The following is a 21,364-nucleotide window of genomic DNA, read 5'->3' on the forward strand; positions in this document are numbered from 1 at the left end:
AGGGTGTGTGAGGGTAGGGTCAGGGTGTGTGAGGGTAGGGTCAGGGTGTGTGAGGGTAGGGTCAGGGTGTGTGAGGGTAGGGTCAGGGTGTGTGAGGGTAGGGTCAGGGTGTGTGAGGGTAGGGTCAGGGTGTGTGTGAGGGCTCTCTCCTGCAGTCCTGTTGACTGATCCACTCTCACAGTGGGACACTGGTAACCTTGGTAACCAGACGAGTGGCTCAGCGACAGTGGAACAATGCCTGGAGAGGCAGAGTCACTATAGAGGCAGTCACACTAAAGAGGCAGTCACACTAAAGAGGTAGAGTAACACACTATAAAAGCAGTGTCTTAGCAATGGAAAAACACTGAGTCTTAGCAATATTATTCTGAATGACCACAAATGTGAAAATGACAGGAAGCATTTGTTTACCAGCAAGTTCTTTTGTCTCTCTGCACTACTGCCCTCTCCTCCCCCCTCTCCCTCCCTCTCCTGCCTTCCAAATGATAATCCTTCTCTCCTGAGACAGAGATAGAGGGATGGAGAAATAGAGGGATGAAGAGATAGAGGGATGAAGAGATAGAGTGATGGAGAGATAGAGGGATGGAGAGAGAGAGGGATGGAGAGAGAGAGGGATGGAGAGAGAGAGGGATGGAGAGATAGAGGGATGAAGAGATAGAGGGATGAAGAGATAGAGTGATGGAGAGATAGAGGGATGGAGAGAGAGAGGGATGGAGAGAGAGAGGGATGGAGAGAGAGAGGGATGGAGAGATAGAGAGATGGAAAGATAGAAAGAAGGCAACCTTCTGGCTCTCACACAAGTTGCCAACCCTTTAATATTAGGAAGATTTTTGTCACACTTCCTTTCATGACAGGAGAATACAGAAGAGAGAGAACAGAGGGTGAGAAATAAAGAGATGAAGAAAGAAAATGAAATTGAGATGGAGAGAAGAATAAGGTAATACAATTAAAGAGAGAGAGACAGAGAGAGAGAGAGCCAGAGAGAGAGAGAGAGAGAGAGAGAGAGCCAGAGAGAGAGAGCCAGAGAGAGAGAGAGAGAGAGAGAGAGAGAGAGAGAGAGAAGGAAGGAGAGCAACAGAAGCAAACAGCGATCATTAAAACAAGTGTCTAGTCCTCTGACCCTGTCTGCCTGCAGGACTGACAGAAGCCGGCCGGCGTCAGCCATCTTGGCTCTGCCTCCGCACCGCCGCTACACTAACGAGCATCACAATGACAGAGACAGAGGAGAGGGAGAAAGGGATGAAGAAAGAGAAGAATACAGGGATAAGTGAGTACGAGTAAGGGAGATTAAGAAACGAGAGAGAGAGAGAGAGAGAGAGAGAGAGAGAGAGAGAGAGAGAGAGAGAATATTGAAGGAGGAAGTAAGGTAGATGAAGAAAGAGAAGAGAGAAATAATGAGAAGGGGAAAAAGAGAGGGATAGTAGAGAGATAGAGAGATAATGAGATTGAGAGAGGGAGAGAATGAGAGAGAAAGAGAGTGAGTGAGAAAGAGAGGGAGAGAGAGAAAGAGAGGGTGAGTTGTGTTGACATGACCCACAATCCTTCTGTGATGTCCTGCTCCACCTCCACACGCTACGCTCAACATTACACACAGTAACATGTAGCGATGTCTTATGGTACCCACACACACACCAAACCCTAGATTCATAGTACATGGTGTTCTATCGCTCCCTGAAGACAGGACTATATACAACACCTGTAGAAGCACACATCCTCTATCTGAATGGGTTACCTTATACCCTCTCTTTTTCTCTCTTCGCACCCCTACTCCCCAAATCTATACTCCTGCCCTCCATATTTCTCCTCCTCCATCCCTACCTTCCTCCTCCTCTCTCAGCTTGACTGGAACTCAGACCGATGGAGAGAGACCGGCTGTGATTCAGGAAGAGGTGAATGTGTCCTCAGTCCACCCACACACACACACAGCCAGACGGGCCGTGTTCCTGCCAGCGTCTGGACCGCGCTGACAGAGCCCTCACCTACCCTCAGACCCCAGGAAGGGCTCGGAGCTGAAGGCTGAGTTGGAGTCTGACTCCATGCCGAGGCTGCTGGTCATAACGTTGAAGCCCTGAGGGCTGGGTCCGCCCCCTGGCTCCACCCCGCTGCCCTCCACGATGCCCTCTAGTGGAGAGGAGGGGAAGCTGTCGCCACAGGCCCTCAGTGGGGGCAGGCTGAGGCGTGGCTCCGGGGGGTCCTGGCGCAGGTCGGAGCAGGTGGGTCCAGAGGCAGACAGAGGCGGTGTGGACTGCTGGTCGTCGGCCACCGTCAGCGAGCGCTTCATGGCAGCGTGGGGGGGGCGGCGAGGGGCGGGGCCGGGCGGGGGAGGCTCGTCCAGACCCCCTGCTGGGTAGGCGTCCGGCAGCTCCAGGCTGGAGGGTACGGAGAGGTGGGAACACTCCGACATGGCCCGTCGCATGGCCTTCCTCTGGAGCTCCGCGCGGCCCATGAAACACGACTGCATTTCCACCTGCTCCTCCTCCTCCTCCTCCTCCTCTTCCTCCTCCTCGCTGGCCTCTGATGAGCCCTCGGCAAGCTGCCTTCCCTCCGACCCTGCCCCTGCCCCTCCGTCACTCCTCTCCAGGTAGCTGTCGTTCACCACCCCGATGACACAGTAGTTGGGGGGCGTTGGGGCAGCGCTGGGGAGGTGGGGCTGGGGGAGAGAGGGGCTCCAGGCTCCAGACCCGACAGGAAGGGGCTGGAGGGGGCTGGAGGGGGGCTCCGCGTGGAGGGCTGGGGCCCCAGGAGTAGGGCCTGGGAGGCGGGGGCTGCCCCCCAGGGCTAGGGGGGGTGGACCCGGAGAGGCGGGGGAGGGGGAGGAGGATGGGGGGCTGTCTGGACTCTCCCCGGTGCTCCCCATGGCCCCTCGGCCCGGCACCTTCAGCTCTGCAGCCACGGCGCCCCCCGCTGGGGGCTCAAAGAAACACAGCTTGTCCTCATCGGTGAGTCCGGCAGGACCCAGGGCAGGACCCAGGGCAGGACCCAGGGCCCCCTGCTGCCAGTTCCAGCTCTGGGGGGCAGAGGACGGCGAGAGAGCAGGCACCTTGCACAGCTCGCTGTACTCTGAGAACGGAGAGCCAGGTGGCTGGTTGGAGAGCGAAGACATGCTTTCTCTCCTTCTCTCTCTCTCGCTCTCCTTCTCTTTCTCTGTTGTCTCTCTTCCTCGGTCCTGCTGGGTGACGGTCTCCCAGGGGGGCTGGAGTCTCTCTGTCTGAGTGTGTGTGTGTGTTCAGTCTCTGGAGCAGGTGGGCTCGGTCTTGCAGGCGACAGAGTGAGTGTGTGTGTGTTCTCCGTGTGCGCTCCCTCACCGTCAACAGACCAAGAGGCACTGAGGATGAACTACATGTGCCGCTCTTTCTCTCTCGCTCCCTCACAGCCTTTTGCAAGGCTCCTGGTCATGTGACTCCAGTGTAGCTGTTCATTGGCCGCTGCATATGATCTGCTCCTCCCCCCACAGTGGGGAGAGCTCTCCTCCCTCCCCTTCATTTTCCTCTTTTCACATTATTCCTCACTACCCCCCCTCTCCCTCTCTCTCTCCCTCAGACTCACATCCAGGAACCCTCAGGAGGGTTTTATGGGGGCAGTTGCTTCAGGCATTCCTGTTCAACACGTTTCAGTCAACAAAAGACAAAGTGGCCATCTACACCATCTTTATTTGATCTATTCTTCCATCAATCTCATTTCCCTCCCTCTCTCCACCCTGTGTGTGTGTGTGTATGTCAGACAGCTGGCATGGGCATACCAGCTTCCTATGCTGAGACCTACAGACAGCCCAGCCTCTGTTAATTACACCCTACCTTGAACTGCTGATCTGTGTGTGTGTGTGTGTGTGTGTGTGTGTGTGTGTGAAAGAGAGATTTAGACAGAGAAAGGGAGACAGATAGAAAGAGAGAGAGAAATAAAGAGAGGGAAAAATAGCTAGAGGGAGAGAGAGAGAAACCAAGAAAGAGATATTTAGACAGCATGTGGTGGGCATGTTTGAGGCATGTGTAGATAACACAGTGTCTAGTCACCAAGCCAAGAAGAGGGGGAAGGGGAGAGGAGGAAAGGAGACAGAGAGGAGGAATAAGGAGAAGGAGGAGATGGAGAAGGAGAGGAGCAGATGGCGAAGGGGTGGAGATGAGAAGGAGAGGAGAAGGAGAGGAAGAGGAGAGCGAGAGACTGAGGGATGACAGACGGAGCTCTGGTGTTGTTGCCTGTCAGGCCCAATCTCTTTACTCAGGGGGAGGAGCCTGACACTCAGGGGGAGGAGCCTGGCACTCAGGGGGAGGAGCCTGGCACTCAGGGGGAGGAGCCTGGCACTCAGGGGGAGGAGCCTGACGCACAGACGTTAGAGGCAGCCTGTAGAGGCAGACGTTAGAGGCAGCCTGTAGAGGCAGACATTAGAGGCAGCCTGTTGAGGCAGACTTTAGTCTCTGTCACATCACCACTTCCTGAAAGCACTGACGCCACAGTCCTGTGGAGACAGACTCACCCTGCTAGTAATGACTTCCCTGTGCTGACTGGCAGGACACACACACAAGTTAGTTTTTATATGATCCCAGTGTGGCAGTGACAACGTGTCTAATAGCCCATATGAGCCACAAGGGGAACAACACTAGTTTTGCCAACTCAAAAAGTACAACACTGACACAACAACCCTTCTTTCTCATATTCAGTTCTCAGACAGAGAGGAAGAGGTAAAGAATACGGAGAAGATGCCATCTAACTGAAGAAACAGGTAGAGAAACAGGTGTACAGGTAGAGATACTGGAGAGAGTGATGGAGTAGATAATAGAGAGAGAGATGGATTGGATGAGAGAGAATGAAAGAGAGAAGAGATATAATCTATTTTTAACTCATCACCACCTGCCCCCCCTTCTCCCTCTTTCACCCCCCCCAACCCTCAGCCCCCCCTCTCATACAATTGTTTTTGTATTAGCCCCTCTTCCTAACCCAGGTCTCCAAAGCAACTGCCTGCCATTACCATGGCAACAGGATCCTTGTCACAGCGACTGCTACAAGATAGGAAAGCATGTGGATGGAGGGGGGGGGGGGGGGTTGTCTCGGCAACACGGGTAGCCAGAGTAAAAAACGAGTGAGGGGGAGGGGTGGGATGGGGGAGGGGAGACAATAGCAATTAGATGAGAGAGGGAACTATGGGAGGGAAAGAGAGAAAGAGACAGACAGAGGGAGAGAGAGATAGGAAGAGAGGGAGACAGACAGAGGGAGAGAGAGATAGGAAGAGAGGGAGAGAGACAGAGAGAGAGAGAGATAGGAAGAGAGGGAGAGAGACAGAGAGAGAGAGAGATAGGAAGAGAGGGAGAGAGACAGAGAGAGAGAGAGAGAGATAGGAAGAGAGACAGAGAGAGAGAGAGAGAGAGAGAGAGAGAGAGATAGGAAGAGAGGGAGAGAGAGAGAGAGAGATAGGAAGAGAGGGAGAGAGACAGAGAGAGAGATAGGAAGAGAGACAAAGAGAGAGATAGGAAGAGAGGGAGAGAGACAGAGAGAGAGAGAGACAGAGAGAGAGAGGGAAAGATAGGAAGAGAGGGAGAGAGACAGAGAGAGAGAGAGAGATAGGAAGAGAGGGAGAGAGACAGAGAGAGAGAGAGAGAGAAGCAAGTGCAGGTATGCTAGTCTGATTTTCCCTCAGTAAGGAACAAAGAGAGAAAGCGTGTCCTCCTAGTCGTATCATTCAATTACTCCATATCGGGAGTCTGCCAACAGCTGATGAGTCTAGCCTCTAGCCTCTAGCTCCTAGCCTCTAGCTCCTAGCCTCTAGCCCCTAGCCTTTAGCTCCTAGCCTCTAGCTCCTAGCCTCTAGCTCCTAGCCTCTAGCTCCTAGCCTCTAGCTCCTAGCCTCTAGCCCCTAGCCTCTAGCTCTTAGCCTCTAGCTCCTAGCCCCTAGCTCCTAGCCTCTAGCCCCTAGCCTCTAGCCCCTAGCCTCTAGCTCCTAGCCTCTAGCCTCTAGCCCCTAGCTCCTAGCCTCTAACCCCTAGCCTCTAGCTCCTAGCCTCTAGCCCCTAGCCTCTAGCTCCTAGCCTCTAGCTCCTAGCCTCTAGCCTCCAGTCCCTAGCCTCTAGCCCCTAGCCTCTAGCTCCTAGCCTCTAGCTCCTAGCCTCTAGCTCCTTGTGCTAATCCCCAGTGAGGGCATGATGTACCTGCCAGCCCCAGACAGACACTGTTAAGAGCTGCTCTTTTAGAGGGGGGGGGGGGGGGTCTGCCTGCTCTGCTTGAATAAAACTAAATACTCTAGAACACAGGTGTTGACTGTTCTTCTCTGCTTTCAGTGAGAGGCGAACAGTTTATTATAAGCTCTGTCTTATTAAGCATTTATCTAAAGCGATGTATGGAGAAGACCGTTGTGTCTGAGATGTTTTGATCTGTGGTGAAACGCTCTGAGCTGCACCCATCCTGTAGTTACAGGAAGTTAGCTGCACCCATCCTGTAGTTACAGGAAGTTAGCTGCACCCATCCTGTAGGTACAGGAAGTTAGCTGCACCCATCCTGTAGTTACAGGAAGTTAGCTGCACCCATCCTGTAGTTACAGGAAGTTAGCTGCACCCATCCTGTAGGTACAGGAAGTTAGCTGCACCCATCCTGTAGTTACAGGAAGTTAGCTGCACCCATCCTGTAGGTACAGGAAGTTAGCTGCACCCATCCTGTAGTTACAGGAAGTTAGCTGCACCCATCCTGTAGTTACAGGGAGTTAGCTGCACCCATCCTGTAGTTACAGGAAAACAGTGTGGGGTTGGTCATAGCACCTGGAAAGACTGGTGTCTAGTTAGAGTGTTTACTGTTCCTCCGGGCGTTAGAGAGCAGAGCTCCTTAATGAGCCCTGGGCTGTAATCATCATAATCATGCTCTGCATAATTAACACTAATACACAGTAGCTGACGGTGTGTGTGTGTCAGGGCGTGTGTGTGTGTGTGTGTTTGAAGACTGTCTTCAAGTACGCACCCTCTGTCTGATTTATGATAAAAGCATCTGAAAAACACCTAGTAGTCTGACTGAGGATGTTATGTGTTCACATCCGGATCTTTGGTTTCTGAACATGAGAAACACTTAAAGAGTGCACTGCTGTCTGCTAAGTATACTTTCTTAGCATCTGGCCTAGTCCCCATGGCAACATAAACTGCCTCCTTAGTCGCCATAGCAACCAGCCAGGCCCCGCCCCCTGGGGCTGATGTACGGGCCAACCAGAGGGAGACAGGAAGAGCGAGAGAGAGAGCCAGAGATAGAGCGAGAGAGAGCCAGAGAGAGAGAGCCAGAGAGAGAGAGCCAGAGAGAGAGAGCCAGAGAGAGAGCGAGAGAGAGCCAGAGGTGTGGAGAACTCAGAAGCAAACCCCTGACCTCTCCTGCTGCCTCTCTCAACCTGGAGACAACCTCCATCACTTCATCACTGTGCTGTTTCCTCTCTCCCCGGCAGACTGTTCTGCTCTCATGCTGTCCAGCTGAACAAAGACATGTCTCCCATTCTCCACACACACACACACACACACACACACACACACACACACACACACACACACACACACACACACACTCTCCCAGGGTTTAAACAGCACTCTGTAGCTCCACCCTGGAAACACTGGGACAGGCCTGATTACAGAGGGCTAGCAGAGACAGCTGTGTCTCACACACACACACACACACACACACACACACACAAAGCAAACATACAGAGGCACATACTATTTTTACAATCTCCCTAGATTCCAATGCCTGCATTTTCTCAGTGAAGAATGAACTCATTTTCTCAGACCCAGGGATCCATACTTAGTTTCTGGGAGGCGTTCATCAGCCCCCAACTGTCTGAGTTTCATACTACACCATATTCCTACAGTATGGATCGCCCTCAATAACCAGACAGCCCCATTCACAGGGACACAGCGCTTCTAAACAAGACAATAGTTACTTCAGAGAAAGAGAGATGGACTCACCTGTGATTGGCAATGGCCAGGAGGAGGATGAAGATGATTGGCAGTGGCCAGAAGGAAGATGAAGATGATTGGAGGGAATCCCCAGGACATGGAAACAAAACACAGGAGAAGATCAGACACCAGGAAGTGTTAGGGCGTTCAGACGTGGTTAGAACCGGGGTCATGCAGTGACCCTACACGGTGACCTCACAGCCACTGGGGTCAGAGGTCACACAGGGGGGAAGACACAGACAGCTCCTACTGACATACAGCATTCTGTTACTGAGGAAACCAGGTTAACACACACACACACACACCTGGAACCAGGTTAACACACACACTTGGAACCAGGTTAACACACACACACACACACTTGGAACCAGGTTAACACACACACACACACACTCGAAACCAGGTTAACACACACACACACACACGCACACACCTGGAACCAGGTTAACACACACACACCTGGACAGGAGGAGAGAGAGAGCCGTCTCTGTGATGCTCTGTGATGCTAGGAGGGGTGAGTGAGGTGAGTTAGTAGCAGCTCATCCTAACCACACCGTTAACAGAAACTCTCCACTGCAGTTGCACTGTGAGTGATAGACACGCCCTCAGAACAAAGCCAATCCAAAGCTGTTCAGCAGCTCGATGAATCCCAGGTGTTAGTGAGTCAGTCAGGTGGTCTACAGGTGGACGAGAGCGGCCAATCCCAGCCCGAGAAACAACCCCAGACATGCAGCGGTATGGCTCAGCGCGCCCCCTGGTGGAGAAGGCACGCCACTGCAACCAACCTTCCATTGCAGGGTCTCCCGCCAGGGACTCGCTGAAGTTGGGAAAGAACGGCTTGGCCGCCGGGTTGAGGGCGGAGCTTGGTGGGGAGGAGGGGCTTAGGGCTGGCGAATTGCAGGGAGGAGATTTCTTGGAGGCAAGGCTGTTGGAAGAGGAGGAAGAGGAGGAGCGGTTCTTCTTCTGGGAGGAGAGTTTGGGGGTGTGGCTTTCCGGGGTGGTTTTGGGAGATCGGAGGGGGGCGGGGCTGGGGATGTTGAAGGCCAGCCCCCCAGGGGGGCCGCGGCCGGGAGACATGGAGTCGCTGAAGTCCAACAGCTGGCCGTCGCTGCTGAGGAGGGAGTTGTTCATCGCCCAGGAGACCTCTGAAGGGGTGAGGGGAGGGGCCGAGGCCACCACCACATCCCCGGACGTCTCCATGGAGACCAGGGGGGTGGAGTCGGGGGCGAAGACCAGGCCCTCGTCCATACAGACTTCCTGCATGAAAGGCTGAGTGATGGAGGAGTTAAGACCTGACTGGGACCCCTTCTCACTACCTGGAGAGAAAGAGGGAGAGAAGGAGGGAGGGACGGAGGGAGGGGAGGAGGGACAGAAGGAGGGAGGGAAGGAGGGAGGGGAGGAGGGACAGACGGAGGGAGGGGAGGAGGGAGAGAAGGGCTCTGTGACTTCCCCAGGGCTGGCCCTCTCTCTGTCCACCAGCAGGTGGTGGTAGCTGGCGGAGAAGGGCTCATCGGGGCGGGGGGCGGAGGGAAAGCAGCCCGCCTGGGGGGGGGGCATGGAGAAAGGGGCGGCAGTGGGTTGGAGGTCAGAGGTCAGGGCAGTGGCAGGCGAGGCGGCCGTCAGGGAGAGGAGGTCCTGAGTGAGAGACGAAGGGATGAGGCTGTCGTCTGGGTGTTCTGAGAACAGGCCAGACTGGAGAGCAGACAGCTGGGACGCCGGGACGAAGGGCTCAGCACTCACCCCCCACTCCTCCGGAAGTTTCTTCCTGCTCTTCCCCCTCTTCCCCCGATCTCCGCTTCTACCCCCGCCTTCCTCGGGGTCCCAGCCCCCCTCCCCGGCCTTGTCCCTGCGCGGGGACCCCCTGTGGTGGCCGTCCTCCTTCTGGGCTCCCATGTGAGGTCTCTCCTCCTGCTCCTCCCTAGCCCTCCTCTTCTTCTTCTTCTTCTGTTTGCGGTCCCCTCCACCCCCATCCTCCCTCTCCTCCCTCTCCTCCCCCACGGGGGGGCCAGAGCCCTCCCTGGGGGGCCAGGTTGAGTCCTGGGGGTCCTCCGGACTGGTCGCCAGCTGGTTGGCATGGCGACTGATCACCGTGGAGACGCTGGGGGAGAAGGGGAGGCTGGCGTTGTCTGGCCATCTGTCACTCAGATCACCTTGTTGTGAGGAGAGGGGAGAGAGGCTTAAATAACACGTGATTCACCACACACACACACACAGGTGATGTATCCTCCATCACAGACATCGTTACAGTTGTAACAGGAAAGAACAGCATCAGATCAAACACTCAGCTAATTCGCTCCTTCATAACCAGACGTGACACCTGTTCAGGAAGTGAGATTATCAGGATGCATAATGGGTAAAAAAAAACATACATCAATCCTGATTGGTTGGTCGGTGGTGCCTGTGTGAGTGACCGAGAGGAAGTGAATGTAAACAGGAAGTGAATGTAAACAGGAAGTGGATGTAAACAAGAAGTGGATGTAAACAGGAAGTGAATGTAAACAGGAAGTGAATGTAGTCATATTTGGGCTGCAGGGCTGTTGAGGACAGAAAAACTGGGACAGTGGTTTCCCTCCCAGTAGCAGGACACACACACACACGCACACACTTGCACTCTTGCAAAGGTCCCCACAAATAAAACCTAATCTGACAGGATTATTCAGCCATTTCACAAGAAGCAAAAAAATAGAAAAACTCTTTAAATAACAGAGAGATGACAGAGACGCTTCAGTTAGAGTCAGTCCTGCCTTAACTTGTTTGTGATTGTTTAAAATAACGAGGACATTCAGATGGAGGGCACTTTAACGAGGGAGGGGTCTGCGGCTAAAGGGATGAGGGGAGGAGAGGAGGAGAAGATGGATGGAGGGATGAGGGGAGGAGAGGATGGAGGGATGAGGGGAGGAGAGGATGGAGGGATGAGGGGAGGAGAGGATGAAGGGATGAGGGCAGAGGATGAGGGGGGGAGAGGATGGAGGCATGAGGAGAGGATGGAGGAGAGGATGAAGGGATGAGGGCAGAGGATGAGGAGAGGATGGAGGAGAGGATGAAGGGATGAGGGCAGAGGATGAGGGGGGAGAGGATGGAGGCATGAGGAGAGGATGGAGGAGAGGATGAAGGGATGAGGGCAGAGGATGAGGAGAGGATGAAGGGATGAGGGCAGAGGATGAGGGGGGGAGAGGATGGAGGCATGAGGAGAGGATGGAGGAGAGGATGAAGGGATGAGGGCAGAGGATGAGGAGAGGATGGAGGAGAGGATGAAGGGATGAGGGCAGAGGATGAGGGGGGGAGAGGATGGAGGCATGAGGAGAGGATGGAGGAGAGGATGAAGGGATGAGGGCAGAGGATGAGGAGAGGATGGAGGAGAGGATGAAGGGATGAGGGCAGAGGATGAGGAGAGGATGGAGGAGAGGATGAAGGGATGAGGGCAGAGGATGAGGGGGGGAGAGGATGGAGGCATGAGGAGAGGATGGAGGAGAGGATGAAGGGATGAGGGCAGAGGATGAGGGGGGGAGAGGATGGAGGCATGAGGAGAGGATGGAGGAGAGGATGAAGGGATGAGGGCAGAGGATGAGGAGAGGATGGAGGAGAGGATGAAGGGATGAGGGCAGAGGATGAGGGGGAGAGGATGGAGGCATGAGGAGAGGATGGAGGAGAGGATGAAGGGATGAGGGGAGAGGATGAGGAGAGGATGAAGGGATGAGGGGAGAGGATGAGGACAGGGTTTGGCCCAGTTGTCTCTGCGTTCTGCTAACAAGAGCAGCTCTGTGATATCAGCTCTCCAGGGCTGTTCACTACATTAATCAACCTCACACACACACACAACTTTACGGCACTCTGTAGATCTGCGGCAACATTTGACTGCAGATCAAAAAGTTGCAGGTTTAAATTCCCCCCTGTTCCAGCTTTGTCTGGGGTGTGGAGGGAGGGTGGAGGGAGAACTCAGGGGTAAAGAAGCTGAGACTAACTTATGACGTGTGAATGGTAGCTGATGTTGCTGCCCTGGCTTGAATTCCTATTTACAACCTGTGAGATACCGTGAGGTCATCAGAGGCAGACAGCTGTCTGCAGATGGATGCACCTCCACTGCTTCCATTAATCATAACAAGCTTAAATGTCAGATAGAAATGAAAAATATTTTTCACTCAGACTCTCTGTACTGTATGGGTGTGTGTGTGTATAGTGTGAGTGTATAGTGTGTGAGTGTAGTGTGTGTGTGTAGTGTGTGTGTACAGTGTGTGTGTGTAGTGTGTGAGTACAGTGTGTGAGTGTCTGTACCTGCAGACAGATCCAGGGGCGTTCCGGGGGACTGGGGCTCTGGGACCATGCTGCCGTGGCGGGGGGACTGGGGCGTCTGGGAGGGGGGCGTCTGGGGCTCTGCCACGCTCTGAGGCCTCTCTGTCTGGAGGGGGGCCACCCCCCCGGGCCCCCCGGCCATGTTCACCCCCACGGCATGCTGGGAGAAATCTGACACACACACACACATGCAGATACATGTGTTGTTAGGACTCACAAACACTCAAAATCACAAACAATATTTTATAACTATGTCTTCTTTCAGGACGGCGGGACGGGCAGTTAGGCCTTCATATGATGCCCTCACTCCTTTTGTAATGATAACAAAGTCATGTAAGAATGTAACATTCAAATGCAACAAATGCATGTTCATTCAAATGCATCAGGAACCAACCCTTCCCCTTTTAGAAGGAAAATGAAAGCAATCAGACGAGCTCAGCTTGAGGCTGGTTCAGCCATCCGCACTATGGCTGAATCATGTGTCTGTATCGGTGATTGAATAGTCAGGTCTGAATACCTGACAGACCAGCGAATAGAAGAGCAATTCCGAGGATATATGAACAAGTGTCGTCTAAAACCACACTGGGATAAAGTTCAAAAAATTATTTATGGAGTCATAATCCATCCTGCGTATGAGACATAGAGACGTGGTATCGTATATTTATGACACTTAATTCAGCAGGTGCTTGATTGAACAGCTGCTCATTCCGTCATTAACAGGGGGGAGTCTGCCTAGCAACAGCCTCAGGAACACACAGGCAGACAGGAAGTGACACGGCTAGGAGCAGCCATGACCACCAAACATCCCGTCATTTAAAGACCTCCATCTGACCCGTCAGATATCTGTCTCTCCCTCTCCTCCTACTGTCCTCCCTTCCCCTCCTCCTGTCTCACCCTCTCCTCCAACTGTCTCACCCTCTCCTCCGACTGTCTCACCCTCTCCTCCGACTGTCTCACCCTCTCCTCCAACTGTCTCACCCTCTCCTCCGACTGTCTCTCCCTCTCCTCCTACTGTCCTCCCTTCCCCTCCTACACACACAGGAAATGGCGTCTTACCAGACAGGAAGTCCTGTGTGACCCCGGGCAGCTCTGTAGAGTGAGGTCTCACCTCCCCCTGTGGCTCTGGGCGCGATGCAGACATGGGTCCCCCCTGTGTCACCTTAGAACCTGCAGTAGGACAGGAAAGGTTAGTTCCTAATCTCCTACCGGCCGTCTCTGGTCTGGAGCGGTCCGGCTGTAACACCACAGAGCCACTCCGTGTGTGTGTAGTCAGGATGGGCCACCATGACGTGTGTGTCTGGGTCTGGATCACCACTTCAGCCAGCGATGGCCCCCACCCCTCCCTCCTCATCCTCCTCCTCCTCCCTCCCTCCCAACCAGGGTTCAGGGGTCCTGATTTCATCGTGATCGCCTCTGCGCCTGGTCCAATGTGGCTGTGTGTGTGTGTGTGAGGGGAGGGGGGGTACCCCTGGCAACCTTCTCTACCCCCCCCCTCCCCCCCGAACAGCCTGCAACATCTGTGGAGGCTGCCACTGAGGCATGAGGACAGGAAGATAGCCACAGTCTCCGAGTGTGTGTGTGTGTGTGTGTGTGTGAGAAAGTGCAAAGGGGGGATGGGGGGAATTTTCCTGGCACACATTGATTTGAAAAGAACAGTGCAGTCGTCCTTCAAACACACTGTGTGTGTGTGTGTGTGTGTCTATGTGTGGCTCAGTCCTTACACAACCCCTCTCAGAGTGACGAAGGGTGACATGTGTATCTGAGGCTCAGAGCTCTAACCACGAAGGCTTGTCAGGTCTCACCAGAGACAGAACGGCTGAAAACAAGCACACGAGTGAAGACAAAACAACAAGTTTGTGTCTGGGCGCTGCGCTGTCCATGGTGCTGAAGCTACATGAAGGGTCATTCTAGGATTTAGTTGTCTGAAAATGTGAGAACACCACACTAAGACTTCCTGTACACACACACTGAACAGACACACGGGATTCTCTAACTCTGTCTGCCCCCCCTTCCCCCTCCCCCTCCCTACCAGAAGGCAGATGTGATGAAGGCCCTGCAGGATTTTGTGCCGTCTCCATCTGAGGTCACCACGGTAACAGAACATTGATAACTCTCGGCAAACTGCCTCCAAGAACAACCCCCTGCTCTCTGTGTGGTGTGTGGGGGGTTCTCTGTCTCTCTCTGTCTCTCTCTCTCTGTCTGTCTCTCTCTCTCTCTCTCTCTCTCTCTGAGAGGGTGTCTCAATCTGCAAAGTCATGTTGTTGTTGTTCCCCTGGGGATATGGTGGGGGTGGGGGGGGCTTCCCTCTCTGTGTTCACCCAGCCTGGTAGCTGAGATGTGGATGTTGTTACTTGTGGTTACTTTGCAAAAGTGGCTGGCAGATACAAACAGTTCCTTGACCACTGAAATACGAATTGGCTCGTCTGATCTTTGTGGGAGCTGGCCCAAGTTCACCTCCACGGGCACATATCTCACTCTGCCACCCTGAAGGTCTGTCTGGACACACATTCTCACACAGGAAGTAACAACATCAACATGACAGCTGCCACCCCAAAACAGAGAAAAGGTCTGTAGGCAGAAGAGAGAAAGATAGAGGAGAGGGAGAGAGGGGAATAGAGAGTAGAGGTGAGAGGAGAGAAGCGAAGGAGAAAGAGAGGGAGAAAGAGCGGGAGAAAGAGAGGGATAGAGAGCTGCTCTTTTGTGGGTCTTTGGGATGTCAGCACCGTGACCTCTGACCCCTCATCAGCTCAGCTCCGGCTTCTTAACGGACTGTCGCCGCAGCTTTTAATGTCAATCTCTGGTCAACTGCACACACACAGTTCCAAGGCACTGCCTGTGACCATATGTAAGAGTGCGTGTGAGTGTTTTTGTGCTCCCAGTCTCAAGGGTCTGTGTTTGGCCGGCCATGTGCTGCCTGCTTAGCTGACCTGCCCTGCCCTGCCCTCCCAGCAGTTAGCCTAGCCTAGCCTAGCCCGGGGATTAAGCCCAAAGGGGGGGAGGGGGTGAGTCAGTGGCCTGCAGTGATGAGGATGTACCGTAGCAGAGCTTAGTCTAAGAACCTGGACTCTAACTGTTCACTAAGCTACGGATTAGCGTTAGCATGATTCAGGGAAAACCCACATGCATTACCGTTAGCAGGATTTAGGGCAAACACAGAAGTTAGCATTAGCATGGTTTACACCAAACACACTGGACTTTGCGTTAGTATGACTCAGGGAAGACCCACACACATTAACATGCTTCAGAAAATTCTGAAACGGATGGATTTGATAACATCAGTACCTATACAAGAACATGTACTTAAAAAAAACATCAACTTTTGTCAAATAATTGAAGCTGATGTCTGTGGTTTTAGAGTCATTTTAACCTATGAAGGTTTAGAATTTTTATTTAGCTCTTCTATCATTTAAAAGTCCATCAGAAAATGAAGGATTCTAAATGTTTCATTTCACAGTATCTGGTCTGATTGAAAGAATAGTCTTTATGTTTCCACATCTGAGCTACCAGGCACAGTGAACAATAATAAAACCTCAACTACAATGCAACAAAAACCTCTCAGATGAGGACGTAAGCTGAGAGGAGAAGTGCTCTGAGAGGAGAAGTCTGGTTTTCCATCAGGAATAAAGACCCCTCGAGAATATAAATAGGGGATTTACCCCCCACCTTCTCTGAATAAAGAAACATCAAACCTTCCCTTAAACGAGGGTTTTGGTAAAAAAGCAAAGTTTTCACGTCAGATTTAAAGTAGCAGCACTGTGCTTTGATGTAGAGCTGAAAGGATCCTAATGTGACAGGTCTCTTTCTTCCTGTCTCTCTCTCTTCCTGCCTCTCTCTCTTCCTGCCTCTCTCTCTTCCTGTCTCTCTCTCTTCCTGTCTCTCTCTCTTCCTGCCTCTCTCTCTTCCTGCCTCTCTCTCTTCCTGTCTCTCTCTCTTCCTGCCTCTCTCTCTTCCTGTCTCTCTTCCTATCTCTCTCTCTTCCTGCCTCTCTCTCTTCCTATCTCTCTCTCTTCCTGCCTCTCTCTCTTCCTGCCTCTCTCTCTTCCTGTCTCTCTCTCTTCCTGTCTCTCTTCCTATCTCTCTCTCTTCCTGCCTCTCTCTCTTCCTATCTCTCTCTCTTCCTGCCTCTCTCTCTTCCTGTCTCTCTCTCTCTCTCTTTCTCTCTCTCTCTACAGAGGTGCTGGGGGTGGGATGAGGACTAGCAAGCTGCCAGGGGGGGGGGGGGGGGTAACCCAGCTTCCAGCTCCAGCCCTATGTAGGCCATGCTGACCCATATACAGCTTAACTCCACACAGCACAGTGTTCAGAGTTAAGAGTGAAAGAGAGAGAGAAATGTCCATTCACTTTTTTGCTCAAATGAACAGAATGATTTCTGTTCTTTGACATTCTCACTTAGAACTGAGGGAAAGGACAGGAAGTGACAGCAACTGTGACAACAAATCCAACAGGAATTGACCAGATGGCAAAAGTACACACATCCTTCACACAAGTAGAGATACAGCAAAAAAAAAAAAAACTTTTTGAAACCAATATTTTCACAACTTTTCAAACCTTTTTTTTTTCTTCTTCCAAAAAAATTAAAAATAAAATAAACTATAAAAAAGTTTCTAGTTTTTTTAAACCTTTCAAACCCCCCCCCCCCACACACACACACAACAAGACACAAAGAAGACTCTAGTTAGTTTTTTTTCAAATGTCATTTTTTAACCTTTTGAAACGTTTTTCCACAGACACAGCACAAATGAGTTTCTAGTTTAAAAAAAACTTTTTTTTCCCCAAAATGATCTTTTAAACCTTCTGAAAAAAACCTGAAAGGACAGGACAGGAGAGGGGAGGAAGGAGAACAGAGAACCTAAAATAGAGTACAGTAGAGTACAGTAGAGTACAGTACAGTACAGTACAGTACAGTAGAGTACAGTAGAGTACAGTAGAGTACAGTAGAGTACAGTAGAGTAAAATAGAGTACAGTAGAGTACAGTACAGTATAGTAGAGTACAGTAGAGTACAGTAGAGTACAGTAGAGTACAGTACAGTAGAGTACAGTAGAGTACAGTACAGTAGAGTACAGTAGAGTACAGTAGAGTACAGTAGAGTACAGTAGAGTACAGTACAGTAGAGTACAGTACAGTAGAGTACAGTAGAGTACAGTACAGTACAGTAGAGTAGAGTACAGTAGAGTACAGTAAAGTACAGTAGAGTACAGTAGAGTACAGTAGAGTAAGAGTCGTCATCAATTAGGTAAACTGAAAAAGTGAAGTAAAACTGATACCAGAAAAATCTATTTAAGTAAAGTAACAAAGTATTTGTACTTCGTTACTTCCCATCTTGAAATGACAGTGACTGAAATAGACATAGAAACAGAGATGAAAAAGGGATAGGCAGAGATACAAAAAGAGACAGGATTGACCAGCAGTTGGACAACAGTGACCCAGAAGATGGAGAAATGCAGTCCAAGGACAGATAAGTGTATTAGGAGTTTATTAGCAAGGTGCAGACACACACAGTCTAGAAAAACAGCATCCTAAATACTAATTGTAAAACGTTTTTAAAATAATTTCTTAAGCATTTGTTTACTGAAGGTGTGCTTGATTTACATCTTCCATAGCATGCTGGATGAGTGGAGTTGACCAAGATCAATTAAGCACATCTAAAGTATGTTTTAAACTAACTTTGCTACATTGTGCACTGGTATACAGAGTGAGAAAACGACTTAAGTCCTAACTAGCAGAGACAGCGCAGGGCGGCAGGGCGGGAGGGGGAAGGAAGAGGAAATACTGATGTGCTTCAGACGCCTGGAATGTGGAATCATACCTCACTTCATTTTAATCTCTAAGTTTTGCCGCAGTGTCAGTGTAGTTACATTAGCTGAAGCACGCCCTGGCTGTGGAACACAGAAAGATGACGTGGGGAGGATGGCTGAGTCAGTCTCCTATCGTAGCTGTTTTGTTCTAGAAGGTGCACCCCAGACAGGGGAGGGGTGGCTGGTCTGGGGGGGAGGGGTGGCTGGTCTGGGGGGGAGGGGGAGGGGTGGCTGGTCTGGGGGGGAGGGGTGCTGGATCAGTAGAAACATCGGTAGAGTTGTGCTGGAGGAGAGCCAGAGAGACAGGCCAGCTGAGAGCAGGGGGGAGGGAGGGCTGAGGGTGAGGGAGGTGTTGGGGGAGATGGCTGGCAGCACAGGCTGCCCCAGCAGGACAGGAGGACAGCGGCGCGTGTGTGCATTAGGATGTGTGTGTATTAGGATGTGTGTGTATTAGGATGTGTGTGTGAGTAGATGTGTGTGTGCTTTAAGGTGTTTGTGTAGATGTGTGTGTGCGTTAAGACTTAAGAGGATGAACTTGGCATTGTCTGCTGGAATGTGGTGTGTGTGTGTGACAGCAGAATCACAGCTGACACTGAGTTGGTCGGAGGCGTGGCCTAGTCCTCTGAAGCGTCAGGGGGAAGAGTCAGGGTAGAGGAAAGTGAGAGTGTGTGAGAGAGAGAGAGAGAGAGAGAGAGAGAGAGAGAGAGAGAGAGAGAGAGAGAGAGAGGAGAGTAGAGCAGGAGTTTCAAATGTTATGATAAGGAGTTTGGTGAAGAGGAGGATGAAGAAAGGAGGAGGATAGGGAAGAGAATAAGAGCACTGATTAGTAAACAATCACAACCATGTCTGTCAACAACAACACTACCCCTTACAGAGCCACAGACAGGGACAGCATGCTAAACAGGCAGAGTACCATGCAGACATCTCTACACACACACCTCACACACACTGGCATTCTGCTTACGTTCTCAGTTGGGTGTCCCAGTTTCTACTTATACACCCCGGTCTCTCTCCAGCTTGGCTGATAAATGTCCCTTCAGCGACACAAGGACAGATGCTGCACACACACACACACACACACACACACACACACACACACACACCTCCTACTTTCTCCATGCTGGTTGGCTCACTCTCAGGGTTGGTCATTATTAAGCTCAACAGCTTCTGGAGCTGCTTCCACATGCTGCATGCGTACATGCACTGAGGTGATGGAAGCTATATGCAGACACTAACACATCTCTGGGTTAGGTACGTAGTGAGGTGTCCCAGATTACATACTACAGAATCTGGCTGTGGTTGCATGTTCTGAAACACACGCACGCGCGCGCACACAGCTGTGTAACCATAGCAACCGGTGCCCAACATACAGTAGCATGCATGCAGACTACCATCTCCAAGCAGGCAGAGAGAGAGAGAGAGACCAGAGAGAGAGACCAGGGAGAGAGACCAGAGAGAGAGACCAGAGAGAGAGAGACCAGAGAGAGAGAGAGACCAGAGAGAGACCAGAGAGAGACCAGAGAGAGAGAGACCAGAGAAAGACCAGAGAGAGAGCGACCAGAGAGAGACCAGAGAGAGAGCGACCAGAGAGAGACCAGAGAGAGAGCGACCAGAGAGAGACCAGAGAGAGACCAGAGAGAGAGAGACCAGCGAGAGACCAGAGAGAGACCAGAGAGAGACCAGAGAGAGAGAGTGAGGCAGCATGCCACACTGAACAGCCTGCCAGCAGATATGTGCTCCTCAGGCCCAGAGCTGTGAGTGTGTATATGGATGTGTTTGGCTGTGTGGATGTGTGTGAATGGGTATGGTCGTGTGTACAGAGGGTGTGAGGAGCAGAAAGAGTAGGCAAGTCATGCTCTCCTCATGCAAGCCTGAGATGCTGCATCTTCCAGAGGGAGGACAGAGGGGGGGCAGGGGGGTGTACGTGGAGAGGGAAGGTCAACAATGATAAACCAAAACACACACAATGGAGACAGAAACAAATGGGACAACAACTATGTATGTTATAACTCAAACCAAACACACACACACACACACACTCAGCTTTAACAACCCCAGGAGGGTTTAAGAGCTTTCACTCTCTGGAGGGTTTCTGCCAGTGACCTAGACAACAGGGACATGAGTGACAGCCCCAGACAAGTCTGTGTAGTCAGGACCCTATGCTGTGAACAGGAAGTGACCATACCATGTTAACAGGAAGTGGAAGTCAGCTTCCAACAGAACAGCATCTCGGTACACTTATATAAACCACCACAGGAAGTGACACCTCACTGTCCTGAACACGCACAAAATAGCTGCATGAGGTAAAAAATGAAAAACCGCCCACACACACGCACACACACGTAGAACAACTGAACTTGAAGACAAGGATAAAATAAATATACAATGAATGATCGTACAGGAAGTGGTGAGGGTGAGAGGTGAGGGTGAGAGGTTAGGGGGAGAGGTGATGTTAGGATGAGAGGTGATGTTAGGGGGACAGGTGATGTTAGGAGGACAGGTGATGTTAGGATGAGAGGTGATGTTAGGGGGACAGGTGATGTTAGGGGGACAGGTGATGTTAGGGGGACAGGTGATGTTAGGGGGAGAGGTGATGTTAGGAGGACAGGTGATGTTAGGGGGACAGGTGATGTTAGGGGGACAGGTGATGTTAGGGGGACAGGTGATGTTAGGGGGACAGGTGATGTTAGGAGGACAGGTGATGTTAGGGGGAGAGGTGATGTTAGGGGGACAGGTGATGTTAGGGGGAGAGGTGAGGTGAGAGGGAAGGTGAGGGGCAGGATGCTGTGTTTAGACAGGAGAAGCTCTTACCAGGCTTCTGAATATCCTGCTCACCATTCAAGGGCTGTTCTGCTTCTGCTTACACACACACAGACACATACATACAAACACACACAGACTTCATTATTATCTCCAGTCCACACAGCCTTTCTCTAACACACACACACACATCTCTGTCAGCATGACCACAAACACACTGTAGCATGACTGCTTCTCTCTGCCCACTCTGTGTGCAGGTCTAGACAAGGGCTGAGTCACAGCCAGCAGACACAGAACCCTGCAGTGACACATACACAGATCCAAAATGGCAGCCAGTGTCTAGTACCAGGCTGCGGTCCACAGCTAACAGAGAGACACACTGACAGATCCAAAATGGCAGCCAGTCCCGCTGTGTCTGCTGTCGACGCTGCTGTGATGCAACAAGCCATGGAGGATGGAACGCTGTCACTGTGTCTCTCTCTTGTCTCTATGACTACCTCTCTCTCTGTGTCTCTGTGTCTCTGTGTCTCTCTCTGTCTCTCTCTGTCTCTGTCTGTCTCTCTCTGTCTCTCTTTGTCTCTCTCTCTCTCTCTCTCTGTGTGTCTCTCTG

General features: G+C 51.7%; 1 protein-coding gene across 1 annotated transcript in view; it reads right to left on the reverse strand.

Moving 5' to 3' along the window:
* The window catches only part of LOC146274655 (uncharacterized), a 45,039-nt gene that overhangs the window by 11,058 nt on the left and 12,617 nt on the right, over positions 1–21,364 (reverse strand). Inside the window, exons 3-6 of the mRNA XM_084702848.1 lie at positions 20,806–20,850; positions 13,254–13,364; positions 12,180–12,368; positions 8,693–10,057 (exon numbers count right to left, since the gene is read on the reverse strand). Coding sequence (XP_084558974.1) covers positions 8,693–10,057; positions 12,180–12,368; positions 13,254–13,364; positions 20,806–20,850 — 1,710 coding nt within the window. The remainder of the gene's footprint in view (positions 1–8,692; positions 10,058–12,179; positions 12,369–13,253; positions 13,365–20,805; positions 20,851–21,364) is intronic.

This window comes from Hypomesus nipponensis, chromosome 8 (genome assembly GCF_054491055.1).
Source record: "Hypomesus nipponensis isolate SF chromosome 8, ASM5449105v1, whole genome shotgun sequence".
NCBI lineage: Eukaryota > Metazoa > Chordata > Actinopteri > Osmeriformes > Osmeridae > Hypomesus > Hypomesus nipponensis.